This window comes from Rhododendron vialii, chromosome 3a (genome assembly GCF_030253575.1).
Source record: "Rhododendron vialii isolate Sample 1 chromosome 3a, ASM3025357v1".
Lineage (NCBI taxonomy): Eukaryota > Viridiplantae > Streptophyta > Magnoliopsida > Ericales > Ericaceae > Rhododendron > Rhododendron vialii.
Window position 1 is genome coordinate 29,902,942 of NC_080559.1, and position 18,838 is coordinate 29,921,779.

General features: G+C 36.3%; 1 protein-coding gene and 1 long non-coding RNA gene across 2 annotated transcripts in view; one reads left to right on the forward strand and one right to left on the reverse strand.

Moving 5' to 3' along the window:
• The window catches only part of LOC131319785 (uncharacterized), a 57,977-nt gene extending 44,087 nt beyond the window's left edge, over positions 1–13,890 (forward strand). Inside the window, exon 2 of the long non-coding RNA XR_009198038.1 lies at positions 13,802–13,890. This is a non-coding gene — a long non-coding RNA (uncharacterized LOC131319785). The remainder of the gene's footprint in view (positions 1–13,801) is intronic.
• LOC131319771 (rust resistance kinase Lr10-like) lies at positions 10,779–13,891 on the reverse strand. The gene is made up of 2 exons (XM_058350164.1): positions 13,856–13,891; positions 10,779–12,138 (listed from the first exon to the last, which is right to left on the reverse strand). The coding sequence occupies exon 2, from the start codon at positions 11,972–11,974 to the stop codon at positions 11,009–11,011; it is 966 nt and encodes a 321-aa protein (XP_058206147.1). The 5' UTR covers positions 11,975–12,138; positions 13,856–13,891; the 3' UTR covers positions 10,779–11,008.
• Between the last annotated feature and the right edge of the window lie 4,947 nt (positions 13,892–18,838).

Genomic DNA, 18,838 nt, shown 5'->3' on the forward strand with positions numbered 1-18,838 from the left:
CCTTAAAATAATTTCCTTTACAACATTGGACATGAAAAGTACTCGCTCTCCATTTCGTCACTTGTTTAAAAACAGATGAAAACGTATTAATTACACTACGAATTTAACTTAAAACGGTGAATTATGGTAACAGTTGAAGTTGAATTGTGAACAGCAAAATCTTGGGTCTGGCTAAATACAACTGCGAATTTATTACATGTAACCAATTCATAAAAGGGAATTCCAAAATTTCCTTTTTATGAATTGACTACATGTAATAAATTCGCAGTTGTATTTAGCAGCACCCAAAATCTTTTAACGAAAAACCAAACGGCAGCGTAAAACGACATCGTTTCCTTTTCCAGAGCTTCCTCGGTAACTAACCTAAGTGCTAGGGTTAAAAAAAAAAAAAAAAAACCACCAAAAAAACACATGAAGCCAAAAAAGAAAAAGGGGAAAAAAGAAAGAAAAGGAAATCCATCTGCTTCGACGAATTAGCAAAATAAAAGAAACAAGGGAAAGACATCGAATTAAAAAGGTGCGGAGGAAATTAAAAGCAGAGAGTAGAATACAAGAGGGAATGGGAAAACGAACAGAGATACCTTGCGTGATGATAATAGCGGGCTCACTGATATACTAATATGTATCTATGTGAGTACGAAGAGAAAGCAATGGAGAAGGGAGAGAGGTACTTTTAAGAGAGAGATTATTGTGTTTCGAACTTGGGTCTCTCTCTCTCTCTTTCTCTCTATCTGTCTCTCTCTCTCTCTCTCTTCTGGTTTAGGGGAGTCTGGTTTGAGCTTGTTTGGTTTGGACGGAAATGGCGTATTTAAATCTCTGCAGGGAAAGTGGAAAATGACGGAGATGTCCCTGGCTAGTTTAGGTAGGTCTGCGAGTGGAGAAGTTTTTCAATGCTGGTTGGGCACGGGTCACGTAGTGTTGAGCACACATCTTGATCATCCAAACATGTTTTAAAAGGCTCAAATTTATTTGGATTTGAAGAGGTATTTCGGTAATTTTACACTTAAAAATTACCCATGCCCACCCAACATTGAAAATTTTCTCCCGGGAGTCGGACGTGGAGATTGGAATTGGACGGAAAGCGAATTTGGGAATTTTCGCAAAAGAATTGGTGACGAGGCGGTCACGCTAGTTTAATTTGTGAGTACGAACTTCTCTTTTTTGCAGATAAAAAAAAAAAAAAAAAACCTTCTCTTTTTTTATTAGAAAAAGTAACTTCGTTTTCAAGAAAATTTATTGAAGTTATGAGTTTTGACTTTTGAGGGAGGTTTGGATTTTGAGAAAGATTTTTGAAAATAATAAGTGGAGAAAGAGAGATAAAAAAATTTATAAACGATTGTGCATAAGATTTTGAGACCCAAAACGAACAAGTTCAGTCCATCAAGGGAGAAACAATTTCACAATCATTTTAAATAGCGACGGAGCCAGAAATTTGTTAAGGGGGTGAAATTGTTCAAATGGAGATCACCAGTATATTTTACATGTTGGTAACAACACGAAGGAAAGTTAAGAGTAAATTTGCCTTTGACTATAAGGCCAACTCAAGTACCAATTAACCAGTTTTGGAGAAGAAACAATCTCAACAAATTCAAACAAACGAAAACCAAGTGAGAAGACTTGAACTCTTAATTTTCTGGTGAGCTGAAGAGTATAAAGTTGTGAATTGATTCTCAATTTATACAAAAGTTTCTGAAAAGATAGATGCTGGATAAGTACAAAACCGTTTATTGTCATTCGGTAAAATATTTTAACAAATTTACAATCCATAAAGAGGAGTGTTACAGTACATGACTCCGGCGTATGAAAATGTCTATGAAATGAAAGGTTCAGATTTACATCACTATGAATATGAACGGTTCAATTCATTTCATTGACATTTTCATGTACCAAGAATCATGTATCCTAACATTTTTTATCCAGAAACAATTGAGAGCATTCATGACATTATTAAAGGAACCCAAAGGGCTTGTGCACGGACGCACAACATTCCTGTCATGCACAATCTTAGTCGTTCGTTTGTGTTTTAAATGGTCCGAATTTAAATAAATTTTTTTTAAAATTTTTTTTAACTCTTTTTAATTTTTTTTATTTAAATTCGGACCATCTAAAATACAAGTAGACGACTGGAATCGCGAACGGTAGGTGCTGTGCGCGGTACTGGACAACAAGGCCCCCCCGCTTTCATTATTAAAGTCGCTTTCTTCTTCTTAATTTATAGCTGTGGTCTAAATTGGACGAGGAGTCCATGTCAGAATTGTTAGAGGCACAAGGACTTCAGTGCCGAGCGGGTATATCACGTGATATTCTATCGGTGCATTTGAGTTGTTCGATATATTTTTGGATGATTTGGATTAAAAATCTTTCTCTTCTCTCATCCCAACACTTCCTTTATCGTTTTTTCTCTCCAAATCTAAACCGTTCAAAAATGAAAAGGACGACTCAGATACGTGAGCGGACACCACATGGTCTCCGACGGGCACTGAAATTTTTTTCGTGGCACAAGAACCACAATCACGTTTATGTTTCCTTAAAATCATATGGTTAGCCCACCGACGGATATGGCTTTATTGGAAAGATCACCTAATTCCTACAGTAAAAAGAAAAATTAAAACTGTTGCAATTTCCAGAAAGGAAGAAGTTTTTCATTTCCCAGCAAGAATTAGGGGCGGTTTGGCATTTTTTTTTTTTTTGTCTTTTGTCGCTTTTGCTAATTTTGCATCAAATTTTTATAATTTATTAATTCATCTCAACAAAAATAAGTAAAAATAACCATCTTATAGGAAAAGTAAAATTTTTTTAATTGAAACTCATATTTTTTTTCTTCAAAAAGATAAAAATAAATAAAAACAACCGTCTTATTGACTTATTTTTTTCTTTATTCAAAAAATTATGAGTTTCGATAAAAAAAAATTGCTTTTCTGATTTCTCTCGCCGAGACGAATCAATAAGTCACAAAAAATTGATGCAAAACAAACAAGGGGAGTGATTTTGTCCCCTTTTTGTTAATGTCATTCCCCTTTGTGTCTATATAAGATGATTTGTTTTGTGAGAGATGGGGAGTGACATTAACAGAAAGGAGAGTGACAAAATCAATTCTCAACGAACAAATGCAAATTCTTTTTTTTTTAAATAAGAACATTTTAATCCAAACCCACCGAACTGACGGCGCTTGGAAAGAAGGCAGAGCTTGGAGTGGCCTTGGTTTCACAGCCAGCTTACCTTCCTGATGGTTCTGTGTGTTAAACAAATGTCTACCACAGCTCAAGCCCCTTCCTTCCAAATGGAAATTCAATCAATTCTCCTAGCTGTTAATAAACAGTCTACACATCACGATGGCACTACGCATATATTGTGACTGATTGTTGTTGTAACGCAGACAGGAGGACAAAACGAGTGTACCGATAGATTTTTGCTGCGCGGCCTAAGACAAGAGATTTCCAAGCTTTTTGTCTTGCAAATCAAAAGTTAAGCGCAAGGATATCCAAGAAGTTCGTTGGCTAACTACGAGGGCTCTGACGCAATTCATGATTCAATTACAGGTGAAGCACATCTTTTTGATAGAGCTAGTGTAGATTATAAGATTTCGTAGCAGCTTGTTTGTTTTTCTCTTCAAAATTATCTATTGAAGTTCTTACCATTCAAAAAAAAAAACCAGTCTATGGGGGGTTCACAACTCAAAAAAAACCATCCCTTTAGGAGGCTCCTTCTCTTGTCAAAAGACACCATCTTTAGAGGCTAGCATCACAATTGGGCAATTTCGCTCTAAGATATAAAAGACTAGCGAATGCCCGTGCCTGAAGGCACGGCGCAACACATTTTGAAAACAACTAAAGCTACGGGTTGAGCAATGAGTAAAGGGATGACATGCTGAAAAAAATGAGTAGGAACAAAGTAAAATACGGTATATTTTTGTTGCAAAACTTTAATATGCTAATTACCTATGCCTGCAGCACTTCGCAACAAAAAAATTTATTTGTTAAGCCTCTACCCGTGTGTACATCACTACCAATGATAATCCTAATCACATATACCGAGTTAATTGCATTGATAGGATACACACTGAACTATATTAATCCAAACCACAAAACTCAAAACCAATACCTGTTGCATTCATAGAATCCAATTTTAACATGCATAAAAAATCTAAAAATTTATATAGAGTCAAATCTGATACACTACGTAGGGGGAAAAAAAGGTGTTCAACATAGATCTTATTGTCTTGAAATTTGTCTCTCCATCTGCCTCCCAAGAGTTTTTGTACCAATGCATATCTACTTCATCCAAAAAGCACAATTAGGAACATGAATAACAGCCTAAAAAAATAATTAATGAGCAAGAATTTCTTCTTGTAAAAGAAAAATGATGACTAATAATAGTTACCTTAATTCTATATCTTGTTTATTCGTCTCTCAACACCATCATGGTACGATCATGACCTTTGTAGATGTATTTGTGAATATACTTAACAGATTTTATTCCAGGACAAACTTCCACATTGATATGAGAATTATATTTTCTCGAAAGGTATGTATTGTATGACACCACATCCCTTTTATCAATTCGTTGACCCCTTACAGTATAAAGGGAGTAAAGTAATAATGGCATTGGTAGGCATACCCCATGCATAAAAATACGATTAACTTCTTGCTCATCATGAATCACCACAATTACATTTTTTTCTCGAAGACACGTAACATTTGTACTGAAAAAATAAAACAAAGCAAATATAAATCAAATATATAAAATCAGATTAAGCAATGCAATTGAGTAAATAGTTCTTACATTTTCTGCAAGTTACCGTCGAGCTGCTTAAGAAATTGAAGAATTCACCGAATGCATAGGAAACAATTAATTTGATTATTACGACCAAGGTATAAAATGAAACGGTTCAACTCACATGGCCATAGACGCTTAGATTGTCCATGATTAGTTAAGTCCCAAGAAGTTATCTGAAATTTGAAAGAGAGTAATAGTCAAAAGTTATCATAGGAATAACAACAAAAAACATTTTAAAGATATATATAGACTCCCATAATATTAAATGAGTGACAAAAAAAAAAGGAACACAAAACTCCAGTTTGCGATGTGTTTGGTTAACATCGTAATATTTTCATCGATGCATATATGGTAATGTTTAAAAGAGTGTAAATAACAACACATGTTCTAATGAAACGAAGTTTAAAAAAATGAGAAAAAAGGTTTACAATTACTCCATTTGTTAATCTTGCAAAAAAATGTTGTTTTGACAACTATCAAGGGAAAAAAGAATAGGGTGTTGCTGTTAAAAAAAAAAAAAAATAGGGCGTTAATTAATTTTGCACTCTTTCTTTTCCTATGTCAAAAAAAAAGAAAAGAAAAAATGAAAGGTTTGAAGTAGCAAACGTTTGATCTTACTGTTAAAAAAAAACGTTTGAAAACCACCATAATTTTCGGCATTAATTCCCTAAATCACAGGGATCCATTCTTATCCGGAAATGTGGCTGTAAGCATTATTTTCCAATTTATGTGATAATCAATAGAAGTTTAAATGTCAATATTTGGTAAATATGGTAAAAAATTAAATCCCTGAATCATAGGGAATCAATCTCATGCATCCTTTTAAATGTGGTAAAAAATTAAATCCCTGAATCACAGGGAATCAATCTCATGCATCCTTTTAAATGTGGTAAAAAATTAAATGGATGAAATATTTACCCACCAAATCAAAGATTTAATAACTAAAAGAATTCGTTGAAAGATTTAACAAAAATCTACTGTAATTAAGCAATTGTCTTGGCCAATTAGCTTTTGCCACTAATTAAGCAATTACGGTGGTGTTCCAACTAAACAAAAGGAAAGTTTTAGAAAAAGGAAGATAATTTCAAGCCCAAAAATTATCTGTATACGTAAATAATTTTTCTACCAATATGGATCTTGTTTGATAGATTTCATTGAGATCTTTTATACGTTGCAAGAAAAATCAAAAAAAATATTTTTCATTTTCATTATATTTGAGTTTGAAAATTGAAAAAAAAAAAAGTTTTAAAAAAGGAAGGTTATCTGGAACACCCCTACGTTTGCTCCCCAATTCTCTTCCAAAATAGAAAATAGAAGGGGAATGTGTGATTAGAAAATGGTCAAAAAAAGTTATCAATTTACGGACATGCCATTTTGTAGAATGGAGGGTAGAGATTTATGCAGGAGGAAGAGATAAATCTGGAGCGTTGGTTATCTTTTGGATTCAAACACAGCTCTGTTTTATTATATAGATACCTAAAAGATATTGAGAGAGAGAAGTCGACTCTTGAGATCTTCTGTCGAATTTGGCAAAAACCTTGGCATAAATATTGTTCAGCAACGAATTTAACTTGGGTAGGGCTTATCGTCCAACCTCATCTGCCCATCGATCCGTTTTTAACTCCGAAAATGTAAATTGGCAGGGGGCCAACAGCCAACAAGGAAAGGCATCTCTAAAGGTGAAACACTCGACTCCACCATACACAATCTTAGGGTCAGCAAATGGAAATGGTAAAAGAGAGTTTAATGACCACACGATTTATGCCCATTTTGGTCATGTGGGTAGCTAGAAACTGCGTCACTATTATAATATGGGTTTGGCTTTTCGTCCAATTGGTGAAACAAAAAGTCACTTTGGCTTTTGAGAAAAATGAGAATTGCAAAATAGGCACGCATGCTTGGTTTAATTACTCCTCCTGCTTCATTATTCAACACTGATGGAGACCCAAAAGGTATCAAAATTGTTCGAGCTTTTGACACACAACAGCAGGGATTCGGATTTGTACCCAAAAAAGGCATGAGTCGTTTTCTTTCTTACTGGATATGGATTATTAAAGTTTTGATCATTGAATTTATGAGTGGGAAAAATTGCACGGAAAGGCAGTAGGAATCAGATTCTTACTGTATTCGTTATCATTATTGACGAGAGATGTGGACTGTCATTTTACCTAATTCTACACATGTTACGTGATTGAGTACGTGTAATTATTTGCGTGTTTGTGTGTGTAGTTGTAGAATTAATGTTTACCTTACACCAATCACTCCATCATGACTCATGCAAATTTCCAGTCCATCACCCACCCTTGCATTGCTGCAAGACGAGCATGCGTATCTGCAAGTTTCACAAGGCTTTGGCGCCCTCACGGATTTAAAAGGCTTTGTACAAGGAAGATCATGATCTATTACTAATAGCGCTAAACTTTGCATCGACCAAAAGATGTAGGACTTATGATCACTTATCCATACCTACACCCAGACTCCCTACCAGTCCCAGATGCCCACGAGTCCCAGATGCCCACGCTCACAGCTAACACATAGTCAAACTAGGATTTTACAATCTCCCTCACTTACGAACACACTTCAGTTGGTGCAAATTTTGATATTATTTGTAACGACTTGCTCACCCCTTGTACAAATAGTTCGCTTTGGTCATGCCAAGCCAATGGACTTTTCAATCGGTCACCCACATTGCCTTTTTAAAAAGGCCTCGTTACTATTTGTCATTAAGTGATGTGAAATGTGTAAAACCCACCCCCTAGTCATCCACCGAAACTCTCTGAATGCCCAACTTCTCTGCTAGCAGCCCAACCAAAGTTGGGTGTCACAAACACATTGCAACAAAAAAGAGCGTAATAAACAGAGTTGCACAAAGAGAACAATAAAATTTCTCGATACTGAATTCATTTTGATTGTTAAGCACACAAAAGTAGTATATTTCACAAATTATCATTTGTTTAACCCACTAAAAACGAAAAAAATAAAATATGTTTTTTAGAATGTAAAGAGGAACCCAATTCTCTCTCTCTCTCTCTATGAGAATAGGGTTTTCCTGGAAAGGGGCGGTGCCTCCCCCCTTCCCCTCTCGATCTCTCTCCTTCAAATCTCTCCCCTTGAACTTGGCAAATTTCGACGTCGATCTTGTCTGTGGGACGCTGATGCCAAGTGACAGAGGCTTCTTCCGATCTTCCTCATCAAAGCAGTCCGCCTATGTGCTCCTTGTTCAAATCTTCCTCTTGGCAAATTTCGACGTCGATCTTGTCTGTGGGACGCTGATGCCAAGTGACAGAGGCTTCTTCCGATCTTCCTCATCAAAGCAATCCGCCTATGTGCTCCTTGTTCAGATCTTCCTCACCGTGTGCTTTTCTGTTCGATTTTCCTGCTGTTCCATTGTTGTTATCAGGCCGGCCCCTTCCTCATCACTCAGGGTGGCGCATAGATTCGCGCCCTGATGAAGTCGTAGTTTTTTTGGGAGGGAGGTAGCAGTTGATGTCATTGTATGGTGGGGTGTCGACTGCTATGGTGATTGAGGTTCTGGGCAGCGGTTTGACCAAAGTTTTTGGGCGGCTGATTTTAGGGGTGTAGATCTATCGTAGGTTTTTTATTTGTTGATTTTTTGTTTTTTTTCTGTTTTCTCTCCCGTTTTGGGGGCTTCCCTCATGCCTACGTGGGTGTTTTGTTGGTTTTGTTGGTCACTTGTCTAGAGTTACGCTGATTGGAGATATACTCCATCTGTTTTGCGCATTTGGTTGTGTGAGGTCCTGGATGATCTGCGTGGTGTTTAGGCCTCCTTTGTGGTTGTTATATCCTCTCTCCTGGGATGACTGCCCGTTCTATGTATTTTCTTTATTATTATCAATGAAGTATCCTATCATAAAAAACAAAGAAAAAGAAAAAGAACCCAATTTGGGCTCACCTGATTTCTTCCCACTTCTAAAAGAGCCCATCGATGATTAAAAAAAAAAAAGAAGAGCCCATCCAAAAATGATTTCTTACACTTGAAATATTCCAATCCCATATCACGGGGACGATAAAACAGTAAACAAATAAAAAAAATCACCCCACTGTCACTGCTCTCTCACTATTTGTGTTTGGTGTCCATGCTCGTAGTGTGTGCGCCATCCTTGTAGTAACTTGAAAGCGAGGCAGAGAGTTCCGTGCAATAAAAATAAAATAAAAATACTCGTATTGACCAATATCACGTGCGATTCCAAGAACCCTTCATCGTCTCCAACAATACAAAGAATACACATAGAGCTAAACATACATTTGTTGGGAGCAACAACATTAATAAGCATCTCAATAAAGAAATGAGAGTTCAATATTCCCTAACCTCAGGATTTTATTTAAAATTCTAAAAGGAGTTGGTGACTAGAGCCAGATGCTGGGATAAGCCATTCATTTTACATTACCAAAGGAATTTGGATAGAACAGAGTGATTAGTATATTGCAGATGATTTGGTTTATAAAGGGTAATAAAGAATCAGAATAGGTTCAGTCCAGAAGTCATTTAATAGGAAATACAAAGTACAGTATTATAAAGCCCCTGTCGAATCAGCTCTTTCTCCAATCCAAAATCTTTTCATATGCTTCTAAATTTCTATTTGGTGAGCATTCGGACCTACAACAATGATTCAAATTGTTAATCTCATGCCCCGCAAAAAAAAGAAGAAAACATCTCCATATAATGTACCCATAATCAGACATAGGTAGACACATGAACAAATTATTTTTGTTCGATAAAACCGAGCCTAAGATCATATTTCCGTCCCTATTGTACAAACCATAAACCTAAAAGACTTCTCCTAATTAACCTTCTGAAATTTTAAGGGAACTCTCGTAGTTGTCTATGTAGAGTCATAAATTTACCAATGTCTGCAAACAAATCTTCAATAGCCGTTTCTCACTCCAAATAGAAAAACAAGTGCGAGCTAGGGGTGTACAGAGGCTACCGATTATGTGGGTTGAAGACAAGACAGAGTACATTTATTGTCTGCTCAGTTTTCATGCATGGTGACAAGAAAGTGAATGGATTAAATCCGTCAAAAGCCTCTCTACCAACACAATTTAAAACACATTCTGGACACAACTGTATGATAAGTTGTGTGATGCACGTGAACCCATGTGCATCGAACGACTCATCATATAATTGTGTTCAGAGTTGTGTTGATTGCATTGCGCTAAATATATTGACGGTTTGTATTTGGGAACAACTGCGTCAAACTAGGATAAAAGTCTAAATCTACCATTTATCAGGATCCTAAAAGTGTCTCAATATATTAATTTAATAGAGGTTGAATAAAGAGTCAAATGCATAAGACATTCTAAAAAGCGACTAGTTAAAGTAACAAATTGACTTTTTAGTACGATTTCATCCAAAATTTAGGGAGACTGATGCGAATACTATTCCCATTCTTGAAACGTGAATGCTATAGAAATTCTATCGATTTTTATTTTAGTAGAAGCTACATTACACTAACCCAGAAGAAGCTACATTACCCTAACCCCAACTCAAGTTACTCAACCCAACCTAACCTATCACCAAGAAGAATATCAATATACTCTGTGCAGGAATTGAACCCTTAACCCTCACTGCACTTAAGTACGATTGCACAACCATTGGAAAAACGGTTTTGATTGAATGCTTTAGAATTTGACTGGGCTAAAACAAAGGAACATACTACTCCCTCCATCCCAAAATGTTTGTTCGGTCCACAAAACGAGGACTGAAAAATAATGCATTTCTTTCAAGATAAAATCTAATTTTTTTTTTCATAAAGTAAAAGAATTCATTGACATCTAGTAAATGGTTGAAAAAAATTTGAACTTTTCTTGCGAAAATTTTATTATTTTTACATCGTCGTTTTGCAGACCGGACAAACATTATGGGACGGAAATAAACTCCAGGGTCTTAGAAAATCTGATTCTATCAAGTTTTCAAAATTTCTCCAGCATTTATTTAAAACAAATGGTGCAAACATAAGACCAGTGGGCCTAAGAGACAATTCTTGATCCCAGTACAAACAATGATATAACTTTAACATAGACAATGTAATTGTTCCCCTTGTTTGATTCATAACCTAGGTACAAGGTTTGCTTAAGCAGTCGCCTACAAATGCTAACACACCCAGAATAGCACATGACATTAAACTGATAGTCTTGTCTTTTAACACCATCAATCAAAATCATATAGAATCAGCATAAACCCTCAAACTAGGATATTTAGTCTTGAGAGTTAGCGCCCAGTTATCTCACTAGTCATAGCATCCGAACAAGCACCTGACAGATTGGGCAACATTATGTTCGTTCCATCATTCTCAGCCGGCATAGCTTGCGAATACAAAAAAGGCTTCGAAGGCGTGTGAAGCAATTCGAAATTTCCTTCAAGCATCTCAACAACTTTGTTCGTGGACGGACGGTCACTAGGCCTCATTTGTATACACCATAAAGCAACTAGCATCATCTTCTTTACCATCTCGCTCTCCTCCTCGGTAGTCTCTCCAATTTGCAGGTTCTTTCCTTCCGCGAATTGATCATAAACCCATGAAGGGAAGAAAACTTGGCTTGAATTAGCTGATGAATTCCAATTTCTTCTCCTGCCTGCTAGTTCCATTAACAACATTCCAAAACTATAAATGTCAGCTTTATAGGAAACGCCCCCGATATTTTTGTAGAACAACTCAGGAGCCATGTAACCCAAGGTTCCTCTAGCTGCAGTCATTGTTATAGTGCTCTCATCTGTCGGATACAATTTCGCAAGCCCAAAATCCGAAACTTTTGGCGTGAAATTCACATCAAGGAGAATGTTATGAGGCTTTATATCAAAATGCAGGATTTGCATGTCACAACCTTGATGCAAATATCCAACGCCTCGAGCCACGCCTAGAGAAATCTCGTACATTTGCTTACAACTCAAGGACAATTTGCCATATGGAGAAGAGATGTACTTCTCAAGAGACCCATTAGGCATGAAATCATACACAAGAGCACGTTTAGACCTCTCGGCGCAATATCCAATTAGTTGAACAACATTGACATGATGAATCCTTCCAATGGTAGCAACTTCGTTGATGAATTCTTGTCCATTAGCTTTGGGCTTGCTTAACATTTTAATTGCTACAGGAGGGCCGCTTCGGAGCTTTCCTTTGTATACAGACCCATAGCCTCCTTCCCCCAACTTGTCCCTAAACCCATTGGTCATCCTCTTGATGTCCGAGAAGGAGTACCTTATGGGCACGAGGTTATTTTGACTTTGTAAGAAACCTTCTATGCTATCAAATGTGGATAAATGTCTTGTTCTGAACTTAATGACTAAAAACCAAAACACACACGGTACACATAGAACCCTTGCCGCGAAGACCGCTCCTGTGTTATTCAGTCATAGAAAATTAAGTAGCAATATCAAAACTTTGCTGTCTTGGAATTACATTCATTTGCACGGGATCATTCTTCAAACTGAAATATGCACACACACAACAACACGCACACACATGTACAACAACACGCACCCACATGTACGTATTCATATACTATAGGGCAAATTTTACAAATGGTCCCTCTAGCTTACACGAACTTCTGTTTTCGTCACTCTAATACTAATTGTGTCAATTTTAACCCTATAGTTTACATTTTGTCTCAATTTCATCCCTCTCCCTGACTCCGTCAATGAAAAAAATGGAATTGACGGGCATAATTGTCATTTTCTCTCATAGAGGGACTAAATTGAGATTTTAAGTAAACTAGATAGACTATTTCAAAAATTTTACGTTTTACTTTTGTTTTTTGCAAATAAAAATAAAAATACCATATTTAATGTATTTGACACCTCAATTATTTTTTATTGGGTAATCAAAATATTTGAGAAAATTTATATTTGTATTGCATTAAACATTACAAATATATTGAAAAATTCAAAAATCAATGTACACCTTAGTTAAATGTCCTTGGTTGGCATCTTGCCAATCAAAGGATTGGGTCTTGGATGGGCTTTTGTTGCTTTTTTCTTGTTCATTTTAGTCATTGTATCTCTCTCAAAGATTAATAAAAAAAATCGCTATTCAAAAAAAAAGTAATTTATAATCTCCTTATTATTTCACCTGATCAAAAAAAATGTTCAAAATTATTTAGTTATTCTTGTAATCGTTGATTAAAAAGTGGAGCACTTTTGAATAATAAATAAGCAAGTGAATTTTCGACTTGGAAGTGATGTTGCAAGTCAACTCATAGCTTTGCTAACTTATATTGATCTGAAGAGGTTATCTTTGTATTTCATTATGTAGCTATTAGTCGTTAAATTGTTTGAAGACAATAAGCTGATCATGTAGCTATCAATATTCAATCCATGTTTATTTGTTATATAAGTCATGAGTAAGCCCCACAATAAATACACTATACCCATGTACACAGTTTAATGCAATTCAATCTCTTAATATTCAATAGCTAGTGTTTCATTGCTTAATTAAACAAAATTACAAGATACCTAAATACTATCGAATAACTTTTTTTTTAATCGCGTGACAAGGAAAATAATGAGATTGAAAAAAATACAATACCTAGACATTTAACATAGGGATTGCTTTTTCGAATTTTTTCATATTTTTGTGATATGGAATATAATAAAAGTTTTAAAATTTTCAACATATTTTGATTATTCAATTAAAAAACGAGACAAGAATTATATTATGTATGGTGTCTTAATTTTATTTTCAAAAACAAATGTAAAAAGTAAAATTTTAGAAATAGTCCCTCTAGTTTTCATAAAATCTCAATTTGGACCCTCTATGAGGAGAGATGACAATTTTGCCCTTCAATTCTGTTTGTTTCATTGACGCCATAAGCGAGTGAAATTGAGACGGAATGTAAATTATACGGCTAAAATTAACACAATTGGTACTAGAAGGACGAAAATGAGAAATCATGTAAACTAGAAGGATCATTTGTAAAATTTACCCTATACTATTTGTATGTTACATTTCAATTGACCCTTCATGTACTCCATCCTTTCGGTTTGTTTTCGGTCCATTAAAAGGTGCATTTACTGTGGTTCACCGTAGATAGGCTCATAGGAAGGATAAAGTCTTACCTATGATTAAGAATACCAACAGGAGCACGAACCCTCCATACACTGTGAAAATTAAAAGAAGAGATTAAGATTTAGCCATGTGAGAATGTGTATATCAGAAATGTCCAATTATTAAATTAATTATCTTAATAAAAAGATAACAATATTTTATCGAATATTAATACTATGTAACAAGGAGCACAAAAGATCCTTAACTCTTGCTGTTGTTTTAAGCTAAGGGTGGAGGAAAGCTGGTTTTGTATCCCTTGCTTAATAGTATTTTTTTTTATTAGCAAAGAAATGTTTTCATATCATTAACAAAAATGATACTCTCTACAGTGACAAACCCTGGTGTGCCACTACAGGGTTTCTGTTTTGTATCATTTTTGTTAATGATATAGAAACCTTTTTTTTTGATAAAAAAAATTGATTTCTCTAGTCTATATGCATTTACAAATTGATTTTTTTCTACGATCAGTTTTGTATAGATTCCAAGTATTCTATTTGGTTATACTAAAATCGCCCTTTGGGGCATTCATTCATTCATTCTTCCCAGTCGACCACGATGATAGAAATGACACGAAAAATCCAGACCCGGGTGATCGCTTGCTTCCGAAAGCTTCATGCATCGGAAGAAAAAATTTAAAAACTTTTACTATATTCCATATCACAAAATAAAATTAAAAGAATTACTAAATATGATTTATGGTACATAATTTGAAAATAAAAAAAATAGCAAAAACATATTTTTCTTAACCTCTTCTTGTTTAAATACATTACTACTACATATGATTTACGGTACATAATTTGAAAAAATTATACAATTAATATATTATACATATGACAAACAAGTGTTTAGAACGTGTCTTCGAACCCATACCCAATTTGGGAACACATATCCCAGTATCCTAAGATTTAACTTTAGGAAGATCTGACACATAGACTTACACCCGCATCCAATACTCGCACCAGAGTCCATATAACATATATAGCCAATCACAAAATGTTCCACAAGATTCAAAATGAACAGAGGACAAATACTTACAGACAATGTCACTCCACGTGATGGCTTCTGCATTTTTGGGATAGAAAAGAATTATGTTAGCGAAAGAAAATCACCACTTTATTACTAATAAAAAATAGCTGACCATAGGCCACTCTTTAATTTTAACTAAGTACTAGTTAGACACACACTCCATCAGCCTTTTTATTTTAACTTTGTTCTTTTAAAATATTCATTTTTATCTTTTCTAACAATAAACTTTTTTTTTTTTAAGTTACGTTCTATTTCACAAATATAGAATCATACTCAAGTCGGATCAACAATGAGATGATCTAAACTGCTCATATCCCCAGTGTTCTTGAGAGGATAATAAATGAAAAAATCATCTTAATGGAACATTGATAGGTATCAAACACAATCAAACTTCTCAACCAAGTCCTATAAAATGGTCGGTTCGTATCATTCAATTATGAGATGCGTGTTATTTTTTTGTCTAAAGTGTTGTCATATATGAACTTTTTTCAACATCGGTCAATATTTTTATACTTTTTTTATTTTTTTTTGTAAAGACGAACAATTAACCCAAAAAATTATGATGAGAATCTAAACAAAAAAAAATAAAAAATAAAAAATACTGAAATAAGTTATCAGACGATTAAATTTCCAAGGACGCACCGTTATACCGGCGACATTCACAGATTCCCCGAAGCAGGAAGCCCTTTTCCTGCATCGTGACAAATCCGGACAAAAAGAAGAGTACCCCCACAGAATATAAAACCCATACCCTAACTCCTTATTGAGATCCAACCCCGACAAATTCGATCCCTTTTTTCTGATCAACCGCGACGTAGAAATGTATGACACCTCCAAAAGGCACGAATCGGCAAAATCCCAAACCCTAACATATCTGCCCGCCACGACGTACGAATAATACCGATTTCCAGATTCGTCTCTGGTGTTACAATAACGAGTCCTGTTTATATAAGTAGGAGACTGGACTGGTTTTTCACAACTGAGGAACAAGATTGAGCTCCTAGACGAATAAGCGAAAAACCCCACAGGGTAGAAATCGCTACCGTTGAAAGAGGAGAGAGGGAAAGAGGAGCAAATATTGTTGGTTTGGATTCCTACATCGACTAGACGGATTGAGTGGTCAGTGTAGTTGATTGATTGGACGTAGTATTTTCCGGACAAGAGAGGAAGGACCGTGCGATTGTTTTCATCGCAGGAAAGAGTGAAGAAGTTGTCGTTACAGGTGTTGGATGGGTCGCCTTGTAATTGGAAAGGGAAGCTGATGTTGTGGATGTCTCCGCACGAATTGATGAATTCTGGTTTTGATTACCGTAGCTGCAGGTTACCGAAAACAGGAGTAAGAGGAGAAAAAGAAAAGGGGGTTCGTTATCTGCCGGCGCGAGGGCCATACCCTCAAAGGAGAGAGAGAGAGAGAGAGAGAGAGTACTAGTACTAGTTCTAGTTCTGCTTTTGCTGGATGGCCAATTTTTTTTTACTTTTTGAGGCTGATGAGAAGGGAGAAAAATGATAATGAAAATCAACGAACAGAAGTGCAGATTGTTGTGCCGAACACGAAATTGAGAATATAATAAATCAACAAGCGATAAACAAGAACATAAGGATATACGTGGTTCCGTTCAAGCACAAAGTAAGAACGTACTCCACGGGGAAAAGAGCAAGAGGATTCACTATAAATGGAGAGAGAAACAAAGAGCCGGCTATATCCGTAACTCTACTTAAAGCACCAAACAGATATCTAGAAACAAATCTCTGGTGGAACCCTAAAGGGAGACACAAACCCTTGGTGGAACCCTAAGAGCATAAACAAAACCCTAATATCTAAGCCCTTGAACAAAAGACCATAACCCTAGGAACCCCCAAGGTCCCTATTTATAGGAAAGTACTAAATAAACCTAAACCGAATAGGAATAGGAATCCTAGTCAATTTAGGAATTCTAGTCAATTTCCAACAAATCTCCACCTTGACTTGAATTCCATCGAATTCAACACTATAGGCAATCCTCTCCTTTAATCACTCATCTCCCCTAAAAGCCCCCCACGGGGCCATTACCAATGTCACAAACGAGCAAGGCTCAAGCACACATGCTTGACCTTGTAAACGCGACTCAGGAAACCCAGCCGCACATGCCTCCAAATTGAGCCTCTATCTTTCAACAGGCACCTCCCACGCAACGCATCCCTCCCGAATGCACTCGAAGATCTGCTCAAACTCCACACGGAGTTAATTACCGACTCTACCACAGAGTTAAAAAACCCTACATTGAGTCAACCTCGAATTCACCGATGAAGAACCCAAAGATGTAGCACCCACAATCATACTACCATCAAGCACGTAGAGGTTATTCGATTTTCGACTCTTCATCAAAACACGAGCACCCTTCAAAACCCTCAAGACTCCACCTTCAGCGGTATGCTTCCAACCCAAATAGTCAAGAGTACCCAAAGAGATAAGGTTCCTCTTCAAATCTGGTATATGTCGAACACCAAACAACGTCCTCACAAACCCATCATGCATTCTGACTTTAACTGTTTCAATCCCAACAATTCTATAGGGCATGTTATTCCCCATAAGAACTGTACCACAGCTGACCGATTCATAAGTATCGAACCAATCTTTATTCGGACACATGTGGTAAGAACATTCGGAGTCCAGAATCCATTCGGTATTCGAACAGACATCACCGACACTCACAGAAAGAACCATAAGTGAATCGTCGGAATCTTCTTCAACAATACCAGTAACAACCTTCTCTTCAAAATTATCCTTATTTTTCAACCTAGGACAATTTCTCACCATGTGCTCGTATTTCCTACAGTAAAAACACTTTACTTCCTGATTTGTGGAACGAGAGCCAGAAACCCCTCTACTGCCATAATCCCTCTCAGAAGTTCTTCCTTGCACCATCAAACCCTGAGCATCAAAATCACCACCCTCACCTGATACTTTTTTCCTCAATTCTTTCGAATACAAACTAGACTTAACGTCCTTCATGGAAATCGTATCCCTCCCGTAAAGTAGGGTAGTAACAAAATGCTCATAAGATGCAAGCAAAGAACATAACAAAATAAGGGCTTGATCTTCATCATCAATCACAACATCAATATTTTTTAAATCCATAATAATTCGATTTAACTCATCTAGATGGTCTTTTACGGGCGTACCTTCTCTCATACGAAACGTATAAAGGCGCTACTTCAAATACAACCGATTGGTAAGAGACTTCGTCATATAGATGCTTTCCAACTTCAACCAAATACCGGCAGTAATATCCTCCTCCCCGACCTCGCGAAGCACATCATCGGCTAAACACAACTGAATCGAACTGAGCGTCTTCGCATTGAGATCCTCAAACACACTATCCTGCATATCAGCAGGCTTCTTCAATTTTCCCAACAAAGTCTTGTGTAATCCTTGTTGAACAAGCAAAACCTTCATCTTAATACGCCATAAACTGAAGCTAGTGCTCTGCCCATCGAACTTCGCAATTTCGAAACGAGTCGCCATTGAAACGTTCACCAATTGCACAATACGCAGCGGAAAACAAAAGCCTCGGATTGAAACCCGGAGCTCTAATACCAATTTGTTGTGCTGAACACGAAATTGAGAATATAATAAATCAACAAGCGATAAACAAGAACACAAGGATGTACGTGGTTCCGTTCAAGCACAAAGCAAGAACGTACTTCACGGGAAAAAGAGCAAGAGGATTCACTATAAATGGGGAGAGAAACAAAGAACCGACTATACCCGTAACTCTACTTGAAGCACCAAACAGATATCTAGAGACAAATCTCTGGTGGAACCCAAAAGGGAGACACAAACCCTTGGTGGAACCCTAAGAGCATAAACAAAATCCTAATATCTAAGCCCTTGAACAAAAGACCATAACCCTAGGAACCCCCAAGGTCCCAATTTATAGGAAAGTACTAAATAAACCTAAACCGAATAGGAATAGGAATTCTAGTCA

Excerpts from the sequence above, each read along its gene's own strand:
- LOC131319771 (XM_058350164.1), bottom strand. The coding sequence starts at position 11,974 with ATGACCAATGGGTTTAGGGACAAGTTGGGGGAAGGAGGCTATGGGTCT.